Raw genomic sequence first — 27957 nt, 5'->3', positions numbered from 1 at the left:
GGGGTTGAGGAAAGGGGGGGGTAAAAATTAGAAATGGTCAACTCTGTCTTTTTTTCTTTTGGTTTTCCTTATTTGCTCTCCGCAAACGGAGGCACTTATGGGTTCACAAGGGTTTTTTTTTTTTTTGTATATGTACGTGTCACAATAGCATACGAATAATATATAATATAAAAAAAAAAAAAAAAAAAAAAAAAATAAAATGAATAAACAAATAAACATTTAAACCCAAAAAAAAAAAAAAAGAAAAAGCGACACTAATGATGCAAAACTAAATTAGAGATGCAATGGGCCGGCACGTAGAACATGAGCATATACTTGCACTCTATGAGGTAGAGTCTGAAGTGAAAAAAAAAAAAAAAAAAAAAAAAAAAGAGATGTCTAAACATTTATTTTTAATAAATGTTGGGTGAAATAAGGACATCTGTATCCACTGTAAAATCCTTTTCTCCAGAAGCTCATTAACCACTTAAGCCCCGGACCAATATGCTGCTAAATGCCCAAAGGCGTTTTTACAATTCGGCACTGCGTCGCTTTAACAGACAATTGCGTAGTCGTGCGACGTGGCTCCCAAACAAAATTGGCGTCCCTTTTTCCCCACAAATAGAGCTTTCTTTTGGTGGTATTTGATCACCTCTGCGGTTTTTATTTTTTGCGCTATAAACAAAAATAGAGCGACAATTTTGAAAAAATGCAATATTTTTTTACTTTATGCTGTAATAAATATACCCCAAAAACATATATACATATTTTTTTTCCTCAGTTTAGGCCGATACGTATTCTTCTACCTTTTTTTGGTAAAACAATCGCAATAAGCGTTTATCGATTGGTTTGCGCAAAATTTATAGCGTTTACAAAATAGGGGATATTTTTATTGCATTTTTCTAAAAAAAATAAAATGTTACTACTAATGGCGGCGATCAGCGATTTTTTTCGTGACTGCGACATTATGGCGGACACTTCGGACAATTTTGACACATTTTTGGGACCATTGTCATTTTCACAGCGAAAAATGCATTTAAATTGCATTGTTTATTGTGAAAATGACAGTTGCAGTTTGGGAGTTAACCACAGGGGGCGCTGTAGGAGTTAGGGTTCACCTAGTGTGTGTTTACAACTGTAGGGGGGTGTGGCTGTAGGTCTGATGTCATCGATTGTGTCTCCCCTATAAAGGGGATCACTCGATCGATGCAGCCGCCACAGTGAAGCATGGGGAAGCCGTGTTTACATACGGCTCTCCCCGTTCTTCAGCTCCAGGGAGCGATCGCGACGAAGCGGCTATAAACGAATAGCCGCGCCGTCGTCCCGGATCGCTCCCGCGGGTATCCGACCACGCATGTACCGGGGGGGTCCCGATCGGACCCCCGACCCACGGAAAGGCAAGGACGTATATATACCCCCATCTGCCTGTCCGTGCCATTTTGCGGACGTAAATAGTCGTGAGGTGGGCGTTAAGAGCACAACTTGCCTTCTCTGTTTTGGGTGCTCTTTGTGTTGTTGGCCTGTTTGCAGAAATTTTTGATGTTTTTTTTTTTTTTTTTTTTTCAGAAGGATGTTTTTCCATTCCCTTATTGTTTGCTACTGCTGAGCTTCTGTGCATGCAAAGGGGTATAGCCACTAGAGCATGGGGTCTTCAAACTACGGCCCTCCAGTTGTTCAGGGACTACAATTCCCATCATGCCTAGTCATGTCTGTGAAGGTCTGAGTTTTACAATGCCTCATGGGATGTGTAGTTCCGCAACAGCTGGAGGGCTGTAGTTTGAGGATCCCTGCACTAGAGGGAGCTGCCATTATTTTGGCTCAGTGTCAAACCCTCCTGTATGCGGCAATATACCAACATGTCAAAGAACAGAGTCTTGTGTCCTTCAATGAACGGCCAGATTTTATGGCGAGTATAAAAAAAAAATCAGGACCCCCTATTGTGTCAGCCTGATGATAAATAGATTATTTTATTGATGCTTTCTTGCTTTAGCTTCTTATTCCACAAAAATGACTGTGTTTGCTGTTTTCAGGCACTGAATGAGAAGTTGTGGAGTCTGGCCGCTCCTCTCTATGTGAAGCAGAATTCCCTGACTGCAGCTGCTGTAAAACAGGTGAAGTTTCCAAATCCTATTTATTCAAATGGAGATCTACTGTTGAATTAATGAATAAATTGTATAAAGGGGGCACTATGCTGTGTATTAAAGCAGACCTATGCATTGACTGAGGAGACAGCAGTCCTTTTGCTTTAACCACTTAAGACCCGGACCAAAATGCAGGTAAAGGACCCGGGCAGTTTTTGCGATTCGGCACTGCGTCGCTTTAACTGACAATTGCGCGGTCGTGCGACGTGGCTCCCAAACAAAATTGGCGTCCTTTTTTCCCCACAAATAGAGCTTTGTTTTGGTGGTATTTGATCACCTCTGCGGTTTTTAGTTTTTGCGCTATAAACAAAAATAGAGCGACATTTTTGAAAAAAAAAATATTTTTAACTTTTTGCTATAATAAATATCCCCGAAAATATATAAAAAAAAATCAAAATAAGCGTTTATCGATTGGTTTGCGCAAAATTTATAGCGTTTACAAAATAGGGGATAGTTTTATTTCATTTTTATCATTTTTTATTTTTTTTACTACTAATGGCGGCGATCAGCGTTTTTTTTTTTTTCCCGTGACCGCGACATTATGGAGGACACATCGGACAATTTTGACACATTTTTGGGACCATTGTCATTTTCACAGCAAAAAATGCAATAAAAATGCATTGTTTACTGTGAAAATGACAAATTGCAGTTTGGGAGTTAACCACTAGGGGGCGCTGAAGGGGTTAAGTGTGACCTCATATGTATTTCTAACTGTAGAGGGGCAGGGGCTGAACGTGTGACATCATTGATTGTGTTTCCCTATATCAGGGAACTCACGATCAATGACAGCGCCACTGTGGAGAACGGGGAAGGTGTTCTCCACGAGCTCTCCTCGTTCTTCAGCTCCGGGGACCGATCGCGGGACTCCTTACCAAGAATGGCGGCGGCAGCACCCGAAAGCCGACGGACAGATTGGCTTCGACCGCCGATATTGCGGCGCACTGGACAGGTAAGTGTCCGTATATTAAGTCACCAGGTGCAGTATTTGTAGCTGCTGTCTTTTTAATTTTTTTTTGGCGGACCTCCGCATTGACTTGGGATTTCGGTTCCCTATCCAATAAGAATGGACAATGCCATTCAATGGATCACTCACCGGACAGGATGACTGCAGGGCGGTGGAGCTTGGCCAAGGGATGAGGACATCGGGGGTCTTGGTAACACTGATAGGGGAGCACAGAAGAGAGTCTTCTTGCTAATAGAGAGTAAGGATGAGCTCTGGCGTGTTCGCATAGAACACGTGCAGAGCCCGCCAGGAAGTCGGCACCCGCGCTGCGCTAATCACAGCCAAGCAGACATTTCCCGATCTCTGCAGCAGAGCATCGGACAATGTCTGCCTGGCTGTGATTAGCGCAGCGCGGGTGCCGACTTCCTGGCGGGCTCTGCACGTGTTCTATGCGAACACGCCGGAGCTCATCCTTAATAGAGAGAACAGTGGCACCTTGTGTGGGCAGGACCTAGGCTCACAGGTTTAGTTACTTTTAATTGCTTTGACCTTCACATTCTTGGAGGTTCTCGCTGGAGTACACTGTACAGAGGAAGGGAGGTAGAAATCGCACTTGTGTATCTGCGCTTGACAATGGCCGTTTTTCCTTCCAGATCTTGGAAGAAACCTACAAGATGGAGTTTATGTACAGCGGCCTGGAGAACCGCCAGATAGCCATTATACATCACATGAGGCTGCAGGCAAATGCCCTCCAGCTCCTCGTGACGGCTCGTACCACTCGGGGGTAAGTGTCGTTGTGAAGAAAATCGGCTTCATGTTGTCTGGGGGGTCTGCAGCCACACAGAGAAATACAAAAAGTTTAACCACTTGCTTACTGGGCACATATACCCCCCTCCTGCCCAGGTGAAATTTCAGCTTCCGGCACTGCGTCGTTTTAACTAACAATTGCACGGTCGTGCGACGTGGCTCCCAAACGAAATTGATGTCCTTTTTTCCCCACAAATAGAGCTTTCTTTTGGTGGTATTTGATCGCCTGTGCGGTTTTTATTTTTTGCGCTATAAACCAAAAAGTGCGAAAATTTTGAAAAAAAATACAATATTTTTTACTTGTTGCTATAATAAATAGTCCAATTAAAAAAAAAAACACATTTTTTTTTCTCAGTTTAGGCCGATACGTATTCTTCTACATATTTTTGGTAAAAAAAAAAAAAAAAATCGCCATAAGCGCAAAAGTTATAGCGCCTACAAAATAGGGGACAGAATTATTATTTTTTATTATTTATTTTTTACTAGAAATGGCGGCGATCTGCGATTTTTTTTTTTTTTTTTTTTTTTTTTTTTTTTTTTATTGGGACTGCGACGTTATGGCGGACACATCGGACACTTTTTTGACACATTTTTGGCGCCATTCACATTTATACTGCGATCAGTCCTATAAATATGCACTGATTACTGTATAAATGTGACTGGCAGGGAAGGGGTTAACACTAGGGGGTGAGGAAGGGGTTAAATATGTTCCCTATATAGTGTTCCAACTGTAGGTGGGGGGGGGGGGTGACTGGGGGGGGGTGACCGATCTGTGTCTCCATGTACAAGGGACACAGATCGGTCTCCTCTCCAGAGACAGGACGCTGTCTCTGTGTAAAACGGCAATGAGAGATGATCTCATATGTTTACATATGAGATCATCTCTCATTGGCCGCACAGATCGCATCGCAAACGGCCACTCTCATTGGCCGTTCGCGGCGATCTGTAATTGGTTGTGTCCAAGGGACACGGCCAACACAGAAGTACCCCGCTGCGCGCTCTGGAGCGCGCGCGGGGAACGCCCAAAGGGGCGGACGTCAATTGACGTCTAGTTGGATTTTCAGATCCGCGCTGTAGCCGTCATTTGACTATAGCGCGGGTCTCAGGAGGTTAAACAAGTACACCATGAGGGTTGATTTACTAAAATTGGAGAGTGCAAAATCTGGTGCAGCTCTGCATGGTAGCCAATCGGCTTCTAACTGCAGCTTGTTCAATTAAGCTCTGACAAAAAAACTGGATGCTGATTGGTTTCTATGCAGAGCTGCAGCAGATTTCGATCTTGGAACTTCCACTTTTTGTAAGCCAACAACTTTTGCAATGCTGTAAAGCCACTATGCATTCCCACAGCAGGCAGGGCACCACCGCTCTTCATTACTAGAGCTTTTCAGCTTCCATTGTCGCCTGTCTGCTGCAAGCTGCATGAGGTATAATTCACTGGCAGGATCAACAACGAATTGTGGGACCTTTTTCAGGTAGAAAATATAAAATTTCCATGCATTGCAGATGCAGAATATTTAGTGCATTGTTAATAAGCTCCAAAACATTTATAGAAGATTGCTTTTGACACATTTCTTTTATTGCTAATATTGTGAGAGCATTTAGTATATTATATACCAGGGATATGCAATTGGCGGACCTCCAGCTGTTATAAAACTACAAGTCCCATCATGCCTCTGGGTGTCATGCTTGTGGCTGTCAGTCTTTATACCTCATGGGACTTGTAGCTCTGCAACAGCTGGAGGTCCGCTAATTGCATATCCCTGGTATATACTGTAGATCAGGGCTCAAAATTTCAAGTCCTGAGCTACTAGCCAGGTCTCAAGGGTTACTCGCCACCAGTTGCCCCGCCCATCTCCTGCCCTGTCCTGCCTCTAATTCCGCCCCTAAACAAGCCCTCATATATTATCTCATGAAATTACACTTAAATGTTCTATGAAGAATTAAGTTATAAAAATAAATATTAACAACAACTTTATCCATACCCAAAAATGCAGCCTGCCCGTGTCCGCCAGTGCAGCCTGTGTCCCGGTCCTCGGTGCAGCCTGTGTCCCGGTCCTCGGTGCAGCCTGTGTCCCGGTCCTCGGTGCAGCCTGTGTCCCGGTCCTCGGTGCAGCCTGTGTCCCGGTCCTCGGTGCAGCCTGTGTCCCGGTCCTCGGTGCAGCCTGTGTCCCCGCGATTGTAGGGGGTGAGAGGGGAGAGCCGCCACCGCCTGGCTAATTACCGCGCTGAGGGACAGAACAGCTTTCGTTACAATACCTGCGTGTTTCCCCGCCGTGCGGCGTCATATACAGCCCCTCCCCCTGTCCGGGGAACTTTGATAGACAGATCACCGTCCCAGGAATGGACGGTGATCTATCAGGTGCCCGGACAAGGGGGAGGGGCTGTATATGATGCCGCACGGCGGGGAAACACACAGCTATTATGTTCCCCACTCCCCAGTGCTCTAAACAGCCAGGCGGCAGCTCTCCTCTATCTTCCCCTACGATCACTGGGACAAAAGCTCTCATACAACTCGGGCAGACGGCGGTGCCCGACATCCCCCCCCCCCGCGCGCGCTCCCAGGCAGCCCACACTCGCCCCCCCCCTCAAAATCCACTCTCAAAATGCGAGCAGGCAAGTGGATTTTTGAGAGCTGCTGTAGATAACAACCCGAGACTGTGCTAAATTGTTAGTTCACGCATATGCAATGCAGGAACCAGCGCAATTCCAGAACACCCATGTGATCTGATTCCAGTGTGGGGGGAAAAAAAGGTTCCTGCACTATTTTCACACAAATCCAATGCAAGTTCAGCCATACAACTGTATGGCTGAACTCACATTGCACAGCAATACAGGTGTGAATCCCATGCAATGTCTGTGTTCGCATATGTGTGGATCCGGGCATAAAGGGTTACTAAACCCTTGTTTGTTGTTAAAAAAAAAAAAAACATGTCATACTTGCCTCCACTGTGCAGTTCATTTTGCCCCGATCCTTGACTTCTGGGGTCCCTCATCGGCGCTGTTAGCTCCTCTCTGCATCGAGACGGAGAAGCGCTCTTCTTCGGTGGACACTTGTGCGGGCGAGCTCCCGAGTTATGCTTTTGCATGCATTGACACAGAAAGCGGGACATGCCCCCGCAAAGTAGCGCCCCCCCCCCCCCCCCCCCCCGAGGCGTCATTGGATTTGATTGACGGCAGCGGGAGCCAAAGTCTAGAGCAGTGGTTCTCAACCTTTCTAGTGTCGCGACACCTTGATAACATTTCACAAATTGTGGGGACCCCTAACAGGAAAATAATTCTCGTAGTGTGGTGTCTCGCAGCAGTGACACCTATGCTGAAATCAGGAGATAGGGTCTCCTTCAGCCCCTCCCACTTCACTTTCCTCACCAGTCAGCTGACTTATAGTCTCTGCCCCCCCAGCCATGCCGTGAACTGAATGGCTACTAAGAGGCTGAGTGGGCGGCCGCGGGCTCTAGGAACAGCCCAGCTGGGCAGCCGAGAAAAGGCTGGGAGAGCAGTGTGGGCTTCAGCAACAGGCCAGGATTTGGTGACCCCTGGCAAATCATCATTTGACCCCCAGGTTAAGAACCACTGGTCTAGAGGAAGAACCCACCCGGCCGTATATGTAGAGTGGTTGGGGGGGATGTAGTTAAACACGATTGACATTTCTAATGGTTTCCTGTAAATCTTTACTTTTTGAGTGTAAAGCCCCGTACACACAGGAAGAATGTCGGAAGACATTTGCCGGTTCAAAAAAAAGGGGGGGGGGCGACATTCTGCCTGTGTGTGTGTGTGTGTGTGTGTGTGTGTGTGTGTCTGTCTGACACAAGCTGGCTGCTATCGCCTATCGGACATGCATGCTGCAAAATCAGCAGCCGACCGACTCCCGATCAGTGCATCCCCCTTGTCAGAACACAACAACTCAGTGGGGGAGATCGCTGGACTAACCTTGCACGGTTAGTACCGTGTCTCCGACCGGAGCTTAACGTTTTTTTTCATGCAACCTGCAGGGTTACACAAAAAAAACTGTAGTGTGTACCAGGATTAAGCCAAAGAAGCCATTACATTTTTAGAAGTTGAAAGCTAATATACTGCTGTAAAGCGGTTGGATATGCAACATTGAACTGCGTCTATTTGTATTGTTTTTACAGTCTGGTGGTGCTTTTTAATGTTCCTTGTACTATTTGTAGGGAGGAGCCTATGTTCGGCCTTTGTGAGCAGTTCCTGCAGGAGATCGATGTCTTCCAGAGGTGAGAATGTGTTCCATGTCCTCCTATTATTTGGATTACAGCCGGGTCATGGCAATGCCTGGTTCACACAGGACTCCAGAGTATTGTGTGCAGCAAATTTACTAAGCATTTGCAAATCTATCGACAAACTTCAAGCAGGTTTGTTGAAAACTTTAAACACGTGTGAAACAGAAGGCCCGTGGGCCTCATCTGGCCCGCCAAGCCATATTTTCAACCAGGGCTTTTTTTCAGCTGAAATGTGGTGGAACTCCATTCCTCTACCTCTCCCCCCTTCACTCCCCGCTGTCACTTGTGAACACTGAAGCTTTCTGTGTTTATAATGTCCGCTTCCACAGTGGTAAACTGCACAACAGCCTATATTGCTAGGGAGCTTAGCTGGGTAGGTGTGATATGAAGGCTGTGGAGGGAGCTGTGTGCAGAGGTGGGGGATGGGTGAGGGGTGCAGAGGTTAGCGCTGAGGAGGGGTGGAAGTAAGATGTGGACAGCCTTTGAAAGAGAGTCAAACTCTACACTCTGTACGTAGCACACTCCTCAACTCTGCACTCTGTACGTAGCGCACTCCTCAACTCTGCACTCTGTACGTAGCGCACTCCTCAACTCTGCACTCTGTACGTAGCGCACTCCTCAACTCTGCACTCTGTACGTAGCGCACTCCTCAACTCTGCACTCTGTACGTAGTGCACTCCTCAACTCTGCACTCTGTACGTAGCGCACTCCTCAACTCTGCACTCTGTACGTAGCGCACTCCTCAACGCTGCACATAATGCATTCCTGAACTCCATACATATTTATTGCCCCTTTAAGATCCTCCCTCTGCAGTTTGGTCACACCCACAATTTGATGCAGTTTGGCACGGGGGGCGCGTGGGTTGAGTTCCTGCTTTATATAGTCTTGCAGATCCAACCGGGGCAACCATAATGCCAATGCAGCCCGCAATGAAATTAAGTTTGACACTCCTGCTTTTAAAGCACCATTCAGGTAAATTTGGGGAAAGTAAATACAGATTCTAATGGAAGCGCTGACTGTCTCATTTAACACAAAACTTACACTATAAATAAAATGTTTGCAGGTAGGGATATATGGCAGAAGAGATTCTGCATAATTCTTCTGCCATAAAACTCCTCCTCCTCCTCCTCCTCCTCCAAATATATTGTACACTGACTGCAGTGTCTGTATAGTGCTGTGTACAATCCCGGACTATTCCTGGCATCTAAGTGAGGAATGCTGCGATGTTCCTCCTGTGTGTATGCATGGAAGTTAAGTCATTTGTCACCAGCCATTGGGCAAGGACATACAGCTGAATATAAGCAAATTCCTCCTGCTTGTAGTGTTGCATTCCCCCATCCTTGCTCCCCCCCCCCTGTATTTACCCTTTCCAATCATTTGCTGTGGTCTCTCCTTCAGGTGCTTCATCTCTGAGCTCCCGCACATGCAGGACAGCTTTGTGGACAAGCTGCTCGATCTGATGCCACGTCTGGTGAATTCCAAGCCTCTTCAGATGGTGAAAATCCTCCAGACCACCCTACGGCAAAGCAGCTTTCTGCGCCTAACACTTCCAGAACAGGTAACCATTCTAATGCAGAACAGGTAACCATTTTAACAGGTAACCATTTTAACAGGTAACCATTCTAATGCAGAACAGGTAACCATTTTAACAGGTAACCATTTTAACAGGTAACCATTCTAATGCAGAACAGGTAACCATTCTAATGCAGAACAGGTAACCATTCTAATGCAGAACAGATAACCATTCTAATGCAGAACAGGTAACCATTCTAATGCAGAACAGGTAACCATTCTAATGCAGAACAGGTAACCATTCTAATGCAGAACAGGTAACCATTCTAATGCAGAACAGGTAACCATTCTAATGCAGAACAGGTAACCATTCTAATGCAGAACAGGTAACCATTCTAATGCAGAACAGGTAACCATTCTAATGCAGAACAGGTAACCATTCTAATGCAGAACAGGTAACCATTCTAATGCAGAACAGGTAACCATTCTAATGCAGAACAGGTAACCATTCTAATGCAGAACAGGTAACCATTCTAATGCAGAACAGGTAACCATTCTAATGCAGAACAGGTAACCATTTTAACAGGTAACCATTTTAACAGGTAACCATTTTAACAGGTAACCATTTTAACAGGTAACCATTTTAACAGGTAACCATTTTAACAGGTAACCATTTTAACAGGTAACCATTTTAACAGGTAACCATTTTAACAGGTAACCATTTTAACAGGTGACCATTTTAACAGGTGACCATTCTAACAGGTGACCATTCTAACAGGTGACCCATTCTAATGCAGAACAGGTGACCCATTCTAATGCAGAACAGGTGACCCATTCTAATGCAGAACAGGTGACCCATTCTAATGCAGAACAGGTGACCCATTCTAATGCAGAACAGGTGACCCATTCTAATGCAGAACAGGTGACCCATTCTAATGCAGAACAGGTGACCCATTCTAATGCAGAACAGGTGACCCATTCTAATGCAGAACAGGTGACCCATTCTAATGCAGAACAGGTGACCCATTCTAATGCAGAACAGGTGACCCATTCTAACGCAGAACAGGTGACCCATTCTAACGCAGAACAGGTGACCCATTCTAACGCAGAACAGGTGACCCATTCTAACGCAGAACAGGTGACCCATTCTAACGCAGAACAGGTGACCCATTCTAACGCAGAACAGGTGACCCATTCTAACGCAGAACAGGTGACCCATTCTAACGCAGAACAGGTGACCCATTCTAACGCAGAACAGGTGACCCATTCTAACGCAGAACAGGTGACCCATTCTAACGCAGAACAGGTGACCATTTTTAATACAACCATTACACACCTGATGCTTATAATCCAGAACGGCGCCACCTGCTGTAACAGGCTGACCTAATGAACTACCTGACTTCATTGCTGCACATCTCACCTCTGCTGGGAAACTACAGTGGAACCTCGGTTTAAGAGTAACTTGGTTTGAGAGCAACTTATTTTTTTTTTATTCTGACTCTGTTTGCGAGTGTTGACTCGCAAGACGAGCAGAATTCAAGCTAAATAGGCCTGCAGTACCTCATTTGGCCTGAGGTACGGGGGCGCAGGAGCCGAGCAGAGCTGAAAATAGGCTTGCAGTACTTAATTTAGCCTGAGATACAGGGGTGCAGGAGCCAAAAAAATCCCAACATTGGCCTGCAGTACCTCATTTGGCCTGAGGTATGGGGGCGCAGGAGACGAGCCGAAGTGTCCTCGGGCCTTTTTGTGGCTCTCTGGCGCCCCCCTCACCTCTGGCCGCATTCGGTATTGCATCCCGTTGAAGTCAATGCGGCTCAAATTATTTTTGTTTCCATTGACTTCAATGGGGAAACTCGCTTTGATATGCGAGTACTTTGGATTACGAGCATTCTCCTGGAACGGATTATACTCGTAATCCGAGGTGCACTCAGGGATTTGACATTGACGGCAACTGTGAGAATATAGATATCTTCTGACCTCTTCTTCTCCTAGCAAGACTCAAAGTAAATACAGTTAATCAAGAGGAAATACTTATACCGTATTTATCGCGGTATAACGCGCTCTCGCGTATACAGCACACCCCTAAAGTGGCCCCCAATCCTGTGGAAAAAATGTTTTTTTGTTTTTTTTGTACTTGGTTTTGGTGTCTTGCACGGCGTCCATCGGCGGCCTCGTCGGGTCCGGCGTCCTTTCTACGCCTTCGGGTGTCCTCTTCGGCGGGTCTGTCTTCGGCGGGTCGGGTGTCCTCTTCGGCGGGTCGGGTGTCCTCTTCGGCGGGTCGGGTGTCCTCTTCGGCGGGTCGGGTGTCCTCTTCGGCGGGTCGGGTGTCCTCTTCGGTGGGTCCGGCGTCCTTCTGCGGCGTCCTCCCCGCTCGTTTCCCGCGCCGAGTTTGAATACTGCGCCGACATATACAGAGTGCAGTACACTCGTGTATTGTCGGCAATGCTCGGCTACCCGCGCTGACGTCCTGTACGTCCAGGGACGTGAGTGCGGAAGGAGCCGAGACTGCCCGACTATACCCGAGTGTACTGCGCTCGGTATATGTCGGTGCAGTATTCAAAACTCGGCGCGGGAAAGCGGGTATCGGCGTTTACCGTGCACCCACGATTTTTCCCTGATTTTCAGGGCAAAAAAGTGCGCGGTAAATGCCGATAAATACGGTACATCTTTTATATTATAGAAAAGATAGGACCCAGTCACATAGTAGTGGACATCACATCGTCATTCTTTGCAACCCTATTATGGGCTGCCTAAAGCAGAGAACTGCATTGTACTGCAGCACACACAAATTTGCACTGTGCTGTGGTGTAATTGGGGGATTTTCACTACTCTCTAAGGCCCCTTTCACACTGGGGCGGGAGCAGCGTCGGCGGTAAATTTCGTGGCGCTATTTAGCCTCTAGCTGGGCGGTTTTACTCCCCGCCAGCGGCCGAGAAAGGGTTAAAACAGCCCGCCTCTGCAGAGGTATAGCCGCGGTGTCCCATTGATTTCAATAGGCAGTAGTGGTGGAGGAGTGGTATACACACCGCTCCAAAGATGCGGCTAGCAGGACTTTTTTTGTTTTTTGTACCGTCCTGCTAGCGCACCGCTCCAGTTTTTCGGGCTTTCACACTGGAGACACAGCAACAGCTGTTTAGGGTCGGTTTGCAGGCGCTGTTTTTAGCGCAATAGCACCTACAAACCGTTCCAGTGTGAAAAGGGTCTAAGGCTAAATATACAGAATCATTAACCACTTAAGACCCGGACCTTTAGGCAGCTGAAGGACCTGGCCAGTTTTTGTGATTCGGCACTGCGTCGCTTTAACTGACAATTGCGCGGTCGTGCGACGTGGCCCCCAAACAAAATTGGCGTCCTTTTTTTCTCTTTCGTTCATAGACGGACACAGCCTTCATTGACCTTAGGGTTATGCTTCTTCCTACCAGGAGATCTCCTGGTAGGAAGAAGCATAACCCTAAGGTCAATGAAGGCTGTGTCCGTCTATGAACTCAGAGAAATGGATTTTACGGTGAGTACAAAAATCCTTTTTTTCCCACAAATGGAGCTTTCTTTTGGTGGTATTTGATCACCTCTGCGGTTTAAATTTTTTGCGCTATAAACAAAAATAGAGCGACAATTTTGAAAAAAATTCAATATTTTTTACTTTTTTCTATAATATTTATTATAGAAAAAAAGTAAAAATAAAACATTTTTTATTTTTTTCCTCAGTTTAGGCCGATACGTATTCTTCTACCTATTTTTGGTAAAAAAAATTGCAATAAGCGTTTATCGATTTGGTTTGCGCAAAATTTATAGCGTTTACAAAAAAGGGGATAGTTTTATTGCATTTTTAATAAAAAAAAATTCGCTACTAATGACGGCGATCAGCGATTTTTTTCGTGACTGCGACATTATGGCGGACACTTCGGACAATTTTGACACATTTTTGGGACCATTGTCATTTTCACAGCAAAAAATGCATTAAAAATGCATTGTTTACTGTGAAAATGACAGCTGCAGTTTGGGCGTTAACCACGAGGGGGGCTGATGGGGTTAAGTGTGACCTCATTTGTGTTTCTAACTGTAGGGGGTGTGGCTGTAGGTGTGACATCATCAATTGTGTTTCCCTATATCAGGGAACACACGATCGATGACAGCGCCACAGTGAAGAACGGGGAAGTTGTGTTTACACACGGCTCTCCCCGTTCTTCAGCTCCGGTGACCACTCGCGGGACTCCAGCGGCGACCGGCTGCACGAGTCCCACGGCCGAAGTCACGGAGCTTCGGACCGGGTCGCGTGCACGCGCCCGCGACCCCGCTTAAAGAGCCACGTACATGTACGTGGATGTGCCCAGCCGACATATATCGGCGTGAAGGGGTCCTTAAGTGGTTAAGCCACATTTTATTTGGCTATTTTTGTTTTATTTTTTTGAACAAAATAAATTTAGAAACATATGGTGACATCAAATTCAGCAGTAAACACTAATATCCGGATATATTCATAGTGAGGATAACAAATGGACTATAGTAAGGGTGTTGAACTCCATTTCATTGTGGGCGCATCAGCATTACGATTGTCCTCAAAAGGGACGGATGTATCTGTAAGATTAGATGTCCAGCGCATCCCCTCCTCTTACATTAGATGTCAAGAGCCCCCCCCACCATCAGAAGATGAATCCCCCACTCTCCCTTACATCACAGTGCACCCCCCTTTCCTTATGCTGCTGCTGGGAAGAAGCTGGATGCATTGCTTGAAAGCAGAAAGTAAGGGTCTGGAGGAGGACCGGCAGGCGGGAAGCAGTTAACCACTTAAGCCCCGGACCAATATGCTGGCTAAAGACCCAAGGTGTTTTTACAGTTCGGGACTGCGTCGCTTTAACAGACAATTGCGCGGTCGTGCGACGTGGCTCCCAAACAAAATTGGCGTCCTTTTTTCCCACAAATAGAGCTTTCTTTTGGTGGTATTTGATCACATCTGCGGTTTTTAGTTTTTGCGCTATAAACAAAAATAGAGCGACAATTTTGAAAAAAATGCAATATTTTTACTTTTTGCTATAATAAATATCCCCTAAAAACATATATAATTTTTTTTCCCTCAGATTAGGCCAATACGTATTCTTCTACCTATTTTTGGTAAAAAAAATCGCAATAATCGTTTATCGGTTGGTTTGCGCAAAATTTATAGCGTTTACAAAATAGGGGATAGTTTTATTGCATTTTTATTTTTTTTATTACTAATGGCGGCGATCAGCGATTTTTTTCGTGACTGCGACATTATGGCGGACACATCAGACAATTTTGACACATTTTTGGGACCATTGTAATTTTCACAGCAAAAAATGCATTTAAATTGCATTCTTTATTGTGAAAATGACAGTTGCAGTTTGGGAGTTAACCACAGGGGGCGCTGTAGGATTTAGTGTTCACTTAGTGTGTGTTTACAACTGTAGGGGGGTGTGGCTGTAGGTGTGACGTCATCGATCGTGTCTCCCTATAAAGGGGATGACGCGATCGATACGCCGCCACAGTGAAGCACGGGGAAGCCGTGTTTACACACGGCTCTCCCCGTTCTTTAACCCCCGGGGACTGATCGCCGCACTCGAGCGGCGATCGGGTCCGCGGGACCTGGGGTTCCCGGAGCTTCGGACCTGGTCGCGGGAGCGCGCGCCCGCGACCCACGGCTGGGTACAAGTACAGGACGTGTATATATACGTGCTTGTGCCCAGCCGTGCCATTCTGCCGACGTATATGTGCAGGAGGCGGTCCGGAAGTGGTTAAACATGGTGTTTATCTAGAAATGTTTGTTTTTTTTGTCCCCCCCCCCCCCCTTTGATTTTCTCAGTGGTCATGTGACCACCATGTCCTCTTCTCATTTTTTCTCATCTGTGTATTTAGCAGCTTGCTTAAAGTTTTTAGCATCAAACTTTCATTGTGTTATGGCATCTAAGCTGGGGCGGACTGACAACTCATGGGGCCCTCAGGCAATAGATTATTGGGCCACACAGTATACAGACACAGTATAAACACACACACACAATATACACAAACAGTATACACACAGAATACACATACACACACTGAAAACGTAATGGAGAGGCGGGGCAGCTATAATCTTGGGATTTTTTTAAAAACACAGATTTTTACATACTGTCCCTGGTTTTACTGAGGCTGGCAACCCTGATGGGGCCCCCTAGTGCCATGGGGCCCTCGGGCAGTGCCCGAGAGCCCGAATGTTCAGTCCACCCCTGCATGATCTAAGGTACCTCAGTCCTGACACCACCTATTTTCGGCACATCATTTTGTACTCTTGGTGTTATAGACTTATAAACTGTGTCATGTCATGTAAATTCACTTATTCTCCAGATCCACAGAGCCTCGTCGCACATCATTGAGCCAGCTGCAGAGTCTGATAACCCGATCCGATTCACCTCCGGGTTGGTGGTAGCTCTGGATGTTGATGCAACGTTGGAGCACGTTCAGGAGCCACAGAGCTCTGTGAAAGTCCAGGTATGATTGCGTGCAATGGGATGACTATATTGAGCGCATTATTTATGTTCTTGTACCAGGACAACACTTCCTGTTCTTCTGTCTGTAACTCCACACAGTAATGCGAGGCTTTCTCCCTGAGTGAGTGAGAAACTTATATAGCGCAGCACATTGGAACTAAATCGCCTCTGGGCGCTTGCTGTTCCTTTCTCTTTTGAGATCAAAAGAGATGAGTTTTGATCTTTCTTCTGAAGGCCAAGTGGTTCTCCTCTAACCTAATGCTGGTTGGTAAAGCATTCCATAGCCTAGGGCCTTGGAACGCAAATCTTCTTTCCCCTTTGGATTTGCATCTGGCTTTGGGCATCTGGAGCAGATTTTGGTCGGCGGATCGCAGAATGCAATCGGGATTGTAAGTTTTTATTTTTTCGCATAGGTATTGTGGGGCCTTCCCATGGATGCACTTATGCGTCAGACAGATGTGTGGAGTGTCGTGCTCGCCCCCTCCCTTGGACTACAAGAGAGTCAGGACGCCCACTTACACACAGCTCCTTTCTCTATCTGCAACATAGAGAGCGTCTATGACTCTCCTGTCGTCCAAGGGAGGGGGCGAGCACGACACTCCACACCAGGGAGAAAGCCTTGCATTACTGTGTGGAGTTACAGACAGAAGAACAGGAAGTGAGGATTTCTCAGAAGAAATAAAAACATTTAAAAGCAAAATGGAAGAATGAGGTAAGTGAAGGAGGACTGCACTAAGGTAAAGGAAGATATTTAGGGAAAAAAAAGAAATTGTACCTTTACAACCCTTTTAACTTGTGGTGAAATTAGTGGAGAGAAAAGGGAAAGAAAACAAGAGCAGGACCCTCATTTTATCCATCATAGGATAAATGCCACATCGCCACAAAGTGCATGGGAGTCGGGGGGGGGGGGGCGCGCGCGCGCCCCTGGTATCCTGCGAGAGAGCCGACGTAGAGCTACGGGCTCTCGCGCAGGAGAGCCAACCTGCCGCCGTAGAATGATCCTTACAGGGGTCTGCAATGTGTATTTTGATGTATGCATTCCTCATTATAACGTGTCCCTGTGTTTCCTCCTCCAGGTCATTTATCCAGATGGACAGGTTCAAATTATCCACCCTAAACCAGCAGATTTCCGGAACCCGGGCCCCGGCAGACACCGGCTGATCACGCAGGTGTATCTGTCTCACACCGCATGGACAGGTAATCTGCGGGGTCATCACATGCACAGAGGGCCTGATTTATGTTTTATGTGGAGTGTTGTTTCACTCTTTTTTTGTCCATAGCAGCCTTTGTAATTTTCCTGTGAGACAGTCCAATGTAAATTGCTCAGGGGTAGCACATATCTGCAGTTAGGGAAAAAGGTGTTTGACCCCCTGCTGATTTTGTACGTTTGCCCACCGACACTGAAACGATCAGTCTATAATTTTAATTATACGTATATTTTAACTGCTTGCTGACCAGCCGCCACAGTTATACGGCGGCAGGTCGGCTCCCCTGCACGAGATCCCGTAGCTATACGTCGGCTCTTGACGCGGCCACTACGTCGGCGCTCGCCCCCGACTCCTGTGCGTGTGCCCCGCGGACGCGATCGCTCGTTACAGAGCGAGGACCGGGAGCTGTGAGTGTAAACACACAGCTCCCGGTCCTGTCAGGGGAGAAATGCTGATCTTCTGTTGATACAATGTATGAACAGCGATCAGTGATTTCCCCTAGTAAGGCCACCCCCCCTACAGTTAGAACACACCCAGGGAATATACTTAACTCCTTCCCTGCCCCCTAGTGTTAACCCCTTCACTGCCAGTGGCATTTTTATAGTAATCCAATGCATTTTTATAGCACTGATCGCTATAGAAATGCCAATGGTCCCAAAAATGTGTCAAAAGTGTCCGATGTGTCCGCCATAATGTCGCAGTACCGGAAAAAAATCGCTGATCGCGGCCATTACTAGTAAAAAAAAAAAAATAATAATAAAAATGTCATAAAAATACCCCCTATTTTGTAAACGCTGTAACTTCTGTGCAAACCAATCAAGTTAAAAACAGTTAATGCGATTTTTTTTTTTTTTTTTTACGAAAATAATGTAGAAGAATACGTATCGGCCTAAACAGAGGAAAAATATAGTTTTTTTTTAATATATTTTTGGGGGATATTTATTACAGCAAAAAGTAAAAAATATAATCTTTTTCTAAATTGTCGCTCTATTTTTGTTTATAGCGCAAAAACTAAAAACCGCAGAGGTGATCAAATACCACCAAAAGAAAGCTCTATTTGTGGGAAAAAAAGGACGCCAATTTTGTTTGGGAGCCACGTCGTACGACCGCGCAATTGTCAGTTAAAGCGACGCAGTGCCGAATCGCAAAAAGTGCTCTGGTCTTTGACCAGCAATATGGTCCGGGGGTTAAGTGGTTAACGGTGTGAGACAGAATAACAACAAAAATATCCAGAAAAAATGCATTTAAAAAAAGTTATAAATTGATTTGCATTTTAATGAGTGAAATAAATATTTGATCAATTAGCCAGATTTCTGGCTCCCAGGTGTATTTTATACAGGTAATGAGCTGAGATATTCCAGCATGACAATGACCCAAAACACACGGCCATGACAACAAAGGAGTGGTTCAAGAAGAAGCTCATTAACCACTTAAGTCCCGGACCATTTTGCAGCTAAATGCCCAGGCCACGTTTTGCGATTCGGCACTGCGCAACTTTAACAGACAATCGCGCGGTCGTGCGACGTGGCTCCCAACCAAATTTGGCGTCCTTTTTCCCCCACAAATAGAGCTTTCTTTTGGTGGTATTTGATCACCTCTGCGGTTTTTATTTTTTGCGCTATAAACAAAAATAGAGCGACAATTTTGAAAAAAATTCAATATTTTTTACTTTTTGCTATAATAAATGTCCCCCAAAAACATATATAAAAATGTTTTTTTTCCTCAGTTTAGGCCGATACGTATTCTTCTACTTATTTTTGGTTAAAAAAAATCGCAATAAGCATTTATCGATTGGTTTGCGCAAAATTTATAGCGTTTACAAAATAGGGGATAGTTTTATTGCATTATTATAATTTTTTTTTTTTTTTACTACTATTGGCGGCGATCAGCGATTTTTTTCGTGACTGCGACATTATGGCGGACACTTCGGACAATTTTGACACATTTTTGGGACCATTGTCATTTTCACAGCAAAAAATGCATTTAAATTGCATTCTTTATTGTGAAAATGACAGTTGCAGTTTGGGAGTTAACCACAGGGGGCGCTGTAGGAATTAGTGTTCACTTAGTGTGTGTTTACAACAGTAGGGGGGTGTGGTTGTAGGACTGACGTCATCGATCGAGTATCCCTTATAAAAGGGATCACTCGATCGATACGCCGCCACAGTGAAGCACAGGGAAGCCGTGTTTACATACGGCTCTCCCCGTTCTTCAGCTCCGGGGAGCGATCGCGTCGGAGCGGCTATAAACGAATAGCCGCGCCGTCTTCTCGGATCGCTCCCCGAGGGAACCCGCACGCAGCGGGGGGGGGGGGGGCCCGATCGGACTCCCCACCCGCTAGAAGGCAAGGACGTATATATACGTCCTTCTGCCTGTCCGTGCCATTCTGCGGACGTAAATAGTCGTGCGGCGGGCGTTACGGGGTTAACCACTTGCCCACCGGGTTAATTCTGGCACTTCTCTCCTTCATGTAAACATCACAATTTTGTTGCTAGAAAATTAATCAGAACCCCCAAACATTATATATTTTTTTTAAGCAGACACCCTAGGGAATAAAATGGCGGTCATTGCAACTTTTTTTCTCGCATGGTATTTGCGCAATAATTTTTCAAACGCCTTTTTTGGGGGAAAAAAACGGTTTCATGAATTAAAAAATAACAAAACAGTAAAGTTAACCCAATTTTTGTATAATGTGAAAGATTATGTTACGCCGAGTAAATAGATACCTAACATGTCACGCTTTAAAATTGCGCACATTCATGGAATGGCGCCAAACTTTGGTACTTAAAAATCTCCATAGGTGACGCTTTAACATTTTTTACAGGTTACTATTTTTGAGTTACAGAGGAGGTCTAGTGCTAGAATTGTTGCACACGCTCTAACGCACGCGATGATACCTCATATGTGGGCGGGACCTGCATGCGTGTTCGCTTCTGCGCGCGGGATATCGAGGACAGGGGCGTTTTGAAAAAAAATATATATTTTTATTTTACTTAATTCTTTTTATTTTTACACTTAAAAAAAAAAAAAAAAAAATTGGATCCTTTTTATTCCTATTACAAGGAATGTAAACATCCCTTGTAATAGGAATGTGTGTGACAGGTCCTCTTTATGGAGAGATGTGGGGTCAATAAGACCCCACATCTCTCCTCCAGGCTTACAAGCATGAAATCCGTGAAAAAAGAATCACCGCTCACATGCCGACAGCCGCGATTGCGGCTTTGTTTACTTCCGGGTACACCGGGCGTGACGTCATAACGTCGCGCCCAGTCCTCCAATGGTAATAGAGATGACTGTGACCGTCTGGTCACCAGTCATCTCTATGGTTCTGCAGCGGACGCCGACCGATTCGCTCTCCGGGCCCCCGATGGCACGGGAGAGCCCGGAGAAGCACCGGATGGTGGCGGGAGGGGGGGGGCGTCCCCTCCCGCTGCCTATAAGAACGATCAAGCGGCGGAACCGCCGCTTTGATCGTTTTTATGGTGCAGAGAATCGGCGGCTGAAGACGGGGATATCTGAATGATGCCTGTAGCTGCACCCATCATTGAGATATCACCACTCAAAGTGGAGGACGTCCTTGGTGGGAAAGAGGTTAAGGACCTGGAGTGGCCTAGCCAGTCTCCAGACCTTAATCCCATAGAAAATATGTGGAGGGAGCTGAAGGTTTGAGTTACCAATCATCAGCCTCAAAACCTTAATGACTTGGAGAGGATCTGCAAAGAGGACAAAATCCCTCCTGAGATGTGCAAACCTGGTGGGCCAACTACAAGAAACGTCTGTGATTGACAACAAGGGTTTTACCACCAAGTACTAAGTCATGTTTTGTGAAGGGGTTAAATACCTATTTCACTCATTAGAATACAAATCAATTTATACATTTTTTGAAATGCATTTTTTGGGGGATTTTTGTTGTTCTGTCTCTCACTGGTAAAATAAACCGACCATTAAAATTATAGACAAATAATTTCTCATAATCAGCAGAGGATCAAATACTTTTTTCCCTTTTCCTTCTTGTTCAGCATGCTCTGTGCTATGTAATAGAAGTGGTTTGAGCAATTCTATGAGACAGGGCAGGTCACCTCCCTCCTATCTATAGTTCTAGTTTCCATTTACTACTTACCACGGACTTGAAAATGAATTCTATTCATTGCCTTGCTGTAATCCAAGATCATAAATGTATATAAAGATTATATGTTAGTCTAGCAATACACTATTAACCTCTTGACCACGGCCCCATGTCAAAAAGACGTCCTTTTTAAAGATGGATATCTCGGTAACGGCAGCAGCTGCTGCCACAACCAAGGTATCCATCTCTTCAGTGGGCGGTCCTGTACACGATAACGGCGGTCTCCGCAGCGAGATCGCCGGTGGCGGGAGAGGGCCCCTCCCGCGCCCTCCACCGCTTACCGGAGCCGTCGGTAGCAGCGGAGGCGATCGGGTCCGTTCGGCAGCTGACTGGGGATGCGAGTGAGGGAAAAATCGCCCCCACCCGTCCCCATGGCTCTGCTGGGCAGAAAACACAAAACGTCACTCCCGCCCAGCCTCTTAAAGAAACATTTTTTTTTTTGGCATTTGAAAAAATTACAGTTTCAATTTTTTTTTTCTTTTTTTGCATTTAAGTCTAAATATAAGATCTGAGGTCTTTTTGACCCCAGATCTCATATATAAGAGGACCTGTCATGCTTTTTTCTATTACAAGGGATGTTTACATTCCTTGTAATAGGAATAAAAGTGATAATTTTTTTTTTTTTTATTTCAGTGTAAAAAATTATAAACTAAATAAAAATAAATAAGAAAACAAAATTTTTTTTTTTTTTAAAGCGCCCCGTTCCGACGAGCTCGCGCACAGAAGCGAACGCATACGCGAGTAGCGCCCGCATATGAAAACGGTGTTCAAACAACACATGTGAGGTATCACCGCGATCGTTAGTGCGAGAGCAATAATTCTAGCCCTAGACCTCCTCTGTAACTCAAAAAATGCAACCTGTAGAATTTTTTAAACGTTGCCTATCGAGATTTTTAAGGGTAAAAGTTTGACGTCATGCCACGAGCGGGCGCAATTTTTAAACGTGACATGTTGGGTATCATTTTACTCGGCGTAACATCTTTCACAATATATAAAAAAATTGGGCAAAATTTATTGTTGTCTTATTTTTTTAATTATTTCATCCACTATTGCTTTCGGAAACGGTGTGTATCCCAACCCCCCTGCTGTTCGCCGGTGTCTCTGGGGCTTACCGTTTGCGCCAGCTCGCCCAAGAAACAATCCCAGCTGGTTACAGGGGGGATCAAAGAGTAGATGGCCTCTATGGTCTTGGAGGCCTAAAACAACATATTTTTGCTTAAAAAAAAAAAAAAAAAAAAAAGATCAAAAACACATGTATATATTTTTTTGATCTTTTTCTTTTAAAGGTGAAGATAGATTTTGAGTCTTTTTGACCCCAGATATCTCCATAAAGAGGACCTGTCATCCCTTTTCTTTTACAAGAGATGTTTACATTTCTTGTGATAGGAACAAAAGTGCTAAAAAAAAAAAGGGACAGCGTAAAACTATAAAAAATAAAATGCACACACGCACATGTAAATGGTGCTCGCACCACACATATGAGGTATCGCCACGAATGTTGGAGCGAGAGCAATAATTCTAGCACTAGACCTTCTCTGTATCTCTAAACGTGTTTAAAACCTCACCTATGGAGATTTTTAGGTACCGTAGTTTGTCACTATTCAACAAGTGTGCTCAATTTTAAAGCATGAAATTGTTACATAATAGGTAAGGTTGAATAAATACTGTCTTTATTCAACCTTACCTATTATGTAACAATGTCATTTTTTTAAAATTGAGTACGCTTGTTGAATAGGGACAAACTACGGTACCTAAAAATCTCCATAGGTGAGGTTTTAACTACTTAAGGACCGCCTCCTGCAGATATACGTTGGCAGAATGGCACGGCTGGGCACAAGCACGTACAGGTACGTCCTCTTTAAGTGCCCAGCCATGGGTCGAGGGTGCGCGCCCGCGACCTGGTCCAAAGCTCCGCGGGACCCGCGGACCCGATCGCCGCCGGTGTCCCGCGATCGGTCCCGGAGCTGAAGAATGGGTAGAGCTGTGTGTAAACACACCTTCCCTGTTCTTCACAGTGGCGCTGTCATTGATCGTGTGTTCCCTAATATAGGGAAACACGATCAATGACGTCACACGTCCAGCCCCGCCCCCCTACAGTTAGAAAAACATATGAGGTCACACATAACCCCTACAGCGCCCCCTGTGGTTAACTCCTAAACTGCACTGTCATTTTCACACTAAACAATGCATTTTTTGCTGTGAAAATGACAATGGTCCCAAAAATGTGTCAAAATTGTCCGAAGTGTCCGCCATAATGTCACAGTCACGAAAAAAATCGCTGATCGCCGCCATTAGTAGTAAAAAAATGGACTTTTTTTTCGTTTTGGGACTTTGCACTATAGTTCTTCTGTTGGATAATTATATTATTTCACAATTATTTGGCACAATTGTATTTAAGGATTTATTGCCATCATTTGTCGTTTTTCACATAGATTTGCATATATGGCTAGACTGTATATCACCTAATCATACTATGACAATCAATCCATTTTTTAATTTAGCGCCCCTCACTTCACAACACATTCTATGGAAATTCAGTATTCTGCAATTTTTTAGGGAGCAGCTTCACTTAGTTAGTCACTTGATCAATCAAGTATTTATTCAGTGTAATTAATTTGGCGCGAGATTTCCTTTTTTACACAGGAGAGTCAGGACGCCCACTAACACACAGCTCCTTTCTCTGCAAAGTAGAGAGTGTCCTGACTCTCCTGCTCGCTTATTTTATTCTCTTGCGCGCTCTCTCTCTCTCTCTCTCTTTCTTTCTCTCTCTCTCTCTCTCTCTCTCTCTCTCTCTCTCTCTCTCTCTATTTTACTGCAACTATATATCCTTCCTTTGACATTAAATCTTCTATTTTATTTTATTCCCGCAGAGCCGTGTCAGATCGAAGTACGACTCCTACTTGCCTACAGCTCCAGCCGCAGTAAAATATTAAACCGATCGTGTAAGCCAGCGTGGGGGGAGAGCACAGACACCCTGCCTGCCCTGGACAGCACCACCGAAGGCACTATTCCCTTCAGCAAACCCGTTAAAGTCTTCTTGATGCCCAAACCCGCCAGGCGGTGACATATATTCAGAGATGGGCATGTGCTTTGTAGGGTAACCAGGGAACATGGACCCCCAACCCTGTGCAGTTCTGTGACAACGATGCATCTCATTTTTCTTGTCACGTGTGATGCTATTCTGCAATACTGAGTCTTGCCGCAGTCCCTGGGGATATATGACTATGGTTGGAGGAAGAACGGACACACACAGGCCAGTGCTGGCCATCTTGGGATGTATATGAAAGAGGTTCTCCAGGAACTAGTCCAGTAATTCACAGGCCTTGGCTCATTACGGGAAACCAGTACTGAAATACATGTTTTGGCAACCATTGCTCACCTTTTAAAAATGCTAGTTTGCTGGCTGGCACGCTGATCCCGCGGTGTCAATACTTTTGATCCCTCACCCATAACGGGTATGAAGAGGAGGAATCCTTTAGCAAGGAACACCCAGGCATCTAGCTCAGAAGGAGAGGTCAGAAATACAGAAATTGAATATCGGAAGTTTCCTTTAAAGCAAAAAAAGAAAAAGATCCAGCAAAAGAATGTTTATACCCGCCTATCCTGACACTGTTTTTGGAATCTTTACTCCTTTTTTAATGCTTTTTTTTTTTTTGTTTCTTTGCCTCCAGCAGAATCTCCATAATGTGAAACTTTTTTGGAATGCTTTCAATCCCACAGAATAACCAATGGCTGTGTGAGGTCTGAGCCCTTATTTCAGATCCACCCTGCTGAGACAGATGGGTTGATGGGGGGGGGGGGGGTACTTGCCTTTACGGTGGTCTGTGTTTTGAAAAGCCACTGCATTTTAGCTCCCAATCTGCTGGAAGTATTCAGGCATTGTATACCGTATTTATCGCGGTATAACGCGCTCCCGCGTATACCGCGCACCCCTAAAGTTGGCCCGAATCCTGTGGAAAAAAAGTTTTTTTTGTACTTACAGTTTTGGTGTCTTGCGCGGCGTCCATCGGCGGCCTCGTCGGGTCCGGCGTCCGTCTGCGGCTTCGGGTGTCCTCTTCGTCGGGTCCGGCGTCCTTCTGCGGCTTCGGGTGTCCTCTTCGGCGGGTCCGTCTGTGGCTTCGGGTGTCCTCTTCGGCGGGTCCGGCGTCCTTCTGCGGCGTCCTCCCCGCTCGTTTCCCGCGCCGAGTTTGAATACTGCGCCGACATATACAGAGCGCAGTACACTCGTGTATTGTTGGCAATGCTCGGCAACTCTCGCGCTGACGTCCTGTACGTCCAGGACGTGAGCGCGGAAGGAGCCGAGACTGCCCAACTATACCCGAGTGTACTGCGCTCGGTATATGTCGGCGCAGTATTCAAAACTTGGCGCGGGTATCGGCGTATACCGCGCACCCAAAATTTTGCCCTGATTTTCAGGGCAAAAAAGTGTGCGGTATACGCCGATAAATACGGTACTTGTTCCCTCCTCCCCACCCCATCCAGCTGTTGTGGTTTCTCCAGCTGTCTTGTATGTCCTGTAGTGGCATACAAGTGGGCAGGAGGAACCACAGTAGCCAAAGGGGGGAGGAATTCTTGTACACACCCGAAAGTGTAGAATACTTGCAGCAGCTAAGGAGCAGAGATGTGGGTTACTTTTTAATACACAGGCAATGCAAGTATAAAAACGCCTTTGTTTTGTGTCTTGTAGAAGCGCAGGGTCTGTATTCAGGTCAGCATCCTCCAATGATTACATGGTAAAAGTTTAATTCTTTCCTGGAGGACCTTTCAACTTTTATGAAATAAAATATTGCATTGTATAAAAGACCTTTTTTTTCTCATAACATGGTTATGTGCATTGCCACAAAGAAAACGAGAGTGATAAACTTTTTCCTGTAGCCAGAGGGGAACTGCATTAAGGCGGTGGCCCATGTCGGGGGGGGGGGGGGGGGGTCTAGAGCAGGGGTCTCCAAACTTTTCAAACAAAGGACCAGTTTGTTGTCCTTCAGTCTTGAGGAGGGCCGGATTGTGGCCAGCAGGGGGCAGAAAATGTCACGGGCCCGGCATGGGTGAGAATAAATATGGCCTCAGGGTTGGTGGTTAATAGGAGTGAGTGAAAAACTTATATAGCGCTACACATGCGAACTGAATCGCCTCTGGGCGCTTGTTTGACCACTTCTCCCTTGAGCTCAGAAGAGATGGGTTTTGATCTTTCTCCTAAAGGCCAAGTGGTTCTCCTCCAACCGAATGGAGGTTGGCAAAGTGTTCCAAAGTTGAGGGCCTTGGACAGCAAATCTTCTTTCTCCTTTGGACTTGTATCTGGTTTTGGGGATTTGGAGTAAATTTTGGTTGGAGGATCGCAGAGCGCGATTGGGGTTGTAGGCTTTTATTTTGTTGCATAGGTATTGGGGGGCATTACCCAAATACATTTATGCGTTAGACAGAGTGCTTTGAAAGTGATTCTGTCTCTCACTGGTAGCCAGTGAAGGCTTCTCAGTGATGGGAGATTGATTCCCATGGTTTTTTTCCAGTCACCAGACGCGTGGCCGTGTTCTGAACGACCTGCAGGCGCGTGATTTGGTACTTTGGGAGTCCGAGGTAGAGGGCATTTGCATAGTCCAGCCTGGAGTTAACAATTGTTCCCACCACGACTGCTATGTCTTCTTTAGGAATAAATGGGATTAGTCTGCGATAAGCGTAGCAGATGGTGAGATCCGCTGACTACTGACCCTATTTGTGCATCCATTGTCATGTAGGTGTCAAAGAAGACCCCGAGACTTTTGACTTTGGCGCTAGGGGTGATGATTTTGCCCAGAATGGGCGGAGGTGTCCAGGATGTTGCCAGTTGATTCTTCCGATTGGCGTGAAACAGGAGAAGTTCTGTTTTTGAGCCATTGAGTTTAAGATAACTCTTTGTCATCCAGTTCTCTATCAAAGTAAGGCATTTCTCTAGATTGAGATGGTGATCCTTTTTGTTGCAGATACGAAAATACAATTGTGTGTCATCCGCATAGGAGTGGTAGAGCAGCTTTTGGCTGCTGATAATTTCAAAAAGAGGGCGAAGATAGATGTTAAACAGCACCGGCGACAGAGGTGATCCTTAAGGGACTCCGCATGACACTGTGCGTTTTTCAGAAGTGAAGGGTCCCAGTTTCACTACTTGTGATCGGTTTTCCAAAAAGGAGGAGAACCAGGGTAAGTCACATTCCGCGATCTTGGCTACTTCAGCTAGCCGAATTGGCAATAGTTTGTGGTCAACCGTATCAAAAGCTGCGATAAGGTCCAACAGTACTAGAAGACAAGGTTCTCCTTCGTCTGCGGCCTCAAGAGCGTCATCCCATATTTTGAGCAATGCTGTTTCCATCCCGTACCCTGGACGGAAACCCGATTGATAAGGATCGAGCAAATTATGGGTGTCTAAATGCTGTTGCAGCTGTTGTACCACCACTTTCTCCATTACCTTGGGGAAAACGTTCAGGCCTGTTATGGGACGACGATGTTCAGGGTCTTTGGGGTCAAGGGTGGGTTTATTTTAAGATGGGTTTGAT

The 27957-nt window shown here is 45.6% G+C and overlaps 1 protein-coding gene across 1 annotated transcript in view; it reads left to right on the top strand.

The window, feature by feature from the left end:
• The window catches only part of INTS4 (integrator complex subunit 4), an 83740-nt gene extending 58744 nt beyond the window's left edge, over positions 1-24996 (top strand). Inside the window, exons 17-23 of the mRNA XM_040339947.1 lie at positions 2010-2090; positions 3717-3847; positions 8040-8099; positions 9504-9663; positions 15957-16100; positions 17176-17296; positions 24304-24996. Of these exons, the coding sequence (XP_040195881.1) occupies positions 2010-2090; positions 3717-3847; positions 8040-8099; positions 9504-9663; positions 15957-16100; positions 17176-17296; positions 24304-24497 (891 nt within the window). The 3' untranslated portion in view covers positions 24498-24996. The remainder of the gene's footprint in view (positions 1-2009; positions 2091-3716; positions 3848-8039; positions 8100-9503; positions 9664-15956; positions 16101-17175; positions 17297-24303) is intronic.
• Positions 24997-27957: the final 2961 nt, after the last annotated feature.

Source organism: Rana temporaria, chromosome 2 (assembly GCF_905171775.1).
Source record: "Rana temporaria chromosome 2, aRanTem1.1, whole genome shotgun sequence".
In the NCBI taxonomy this organism is placed as follows: Eukaryota; Metazoa; Chordata; class Amphibia; order Anura; family Ranidae; genus Rana; species Rana temporaria.
The sequence above is the reverse complement of the archived record's forward strand: the minus strand, read 5'-3'. Positions and strand labels throughout refer to the sequence as shown.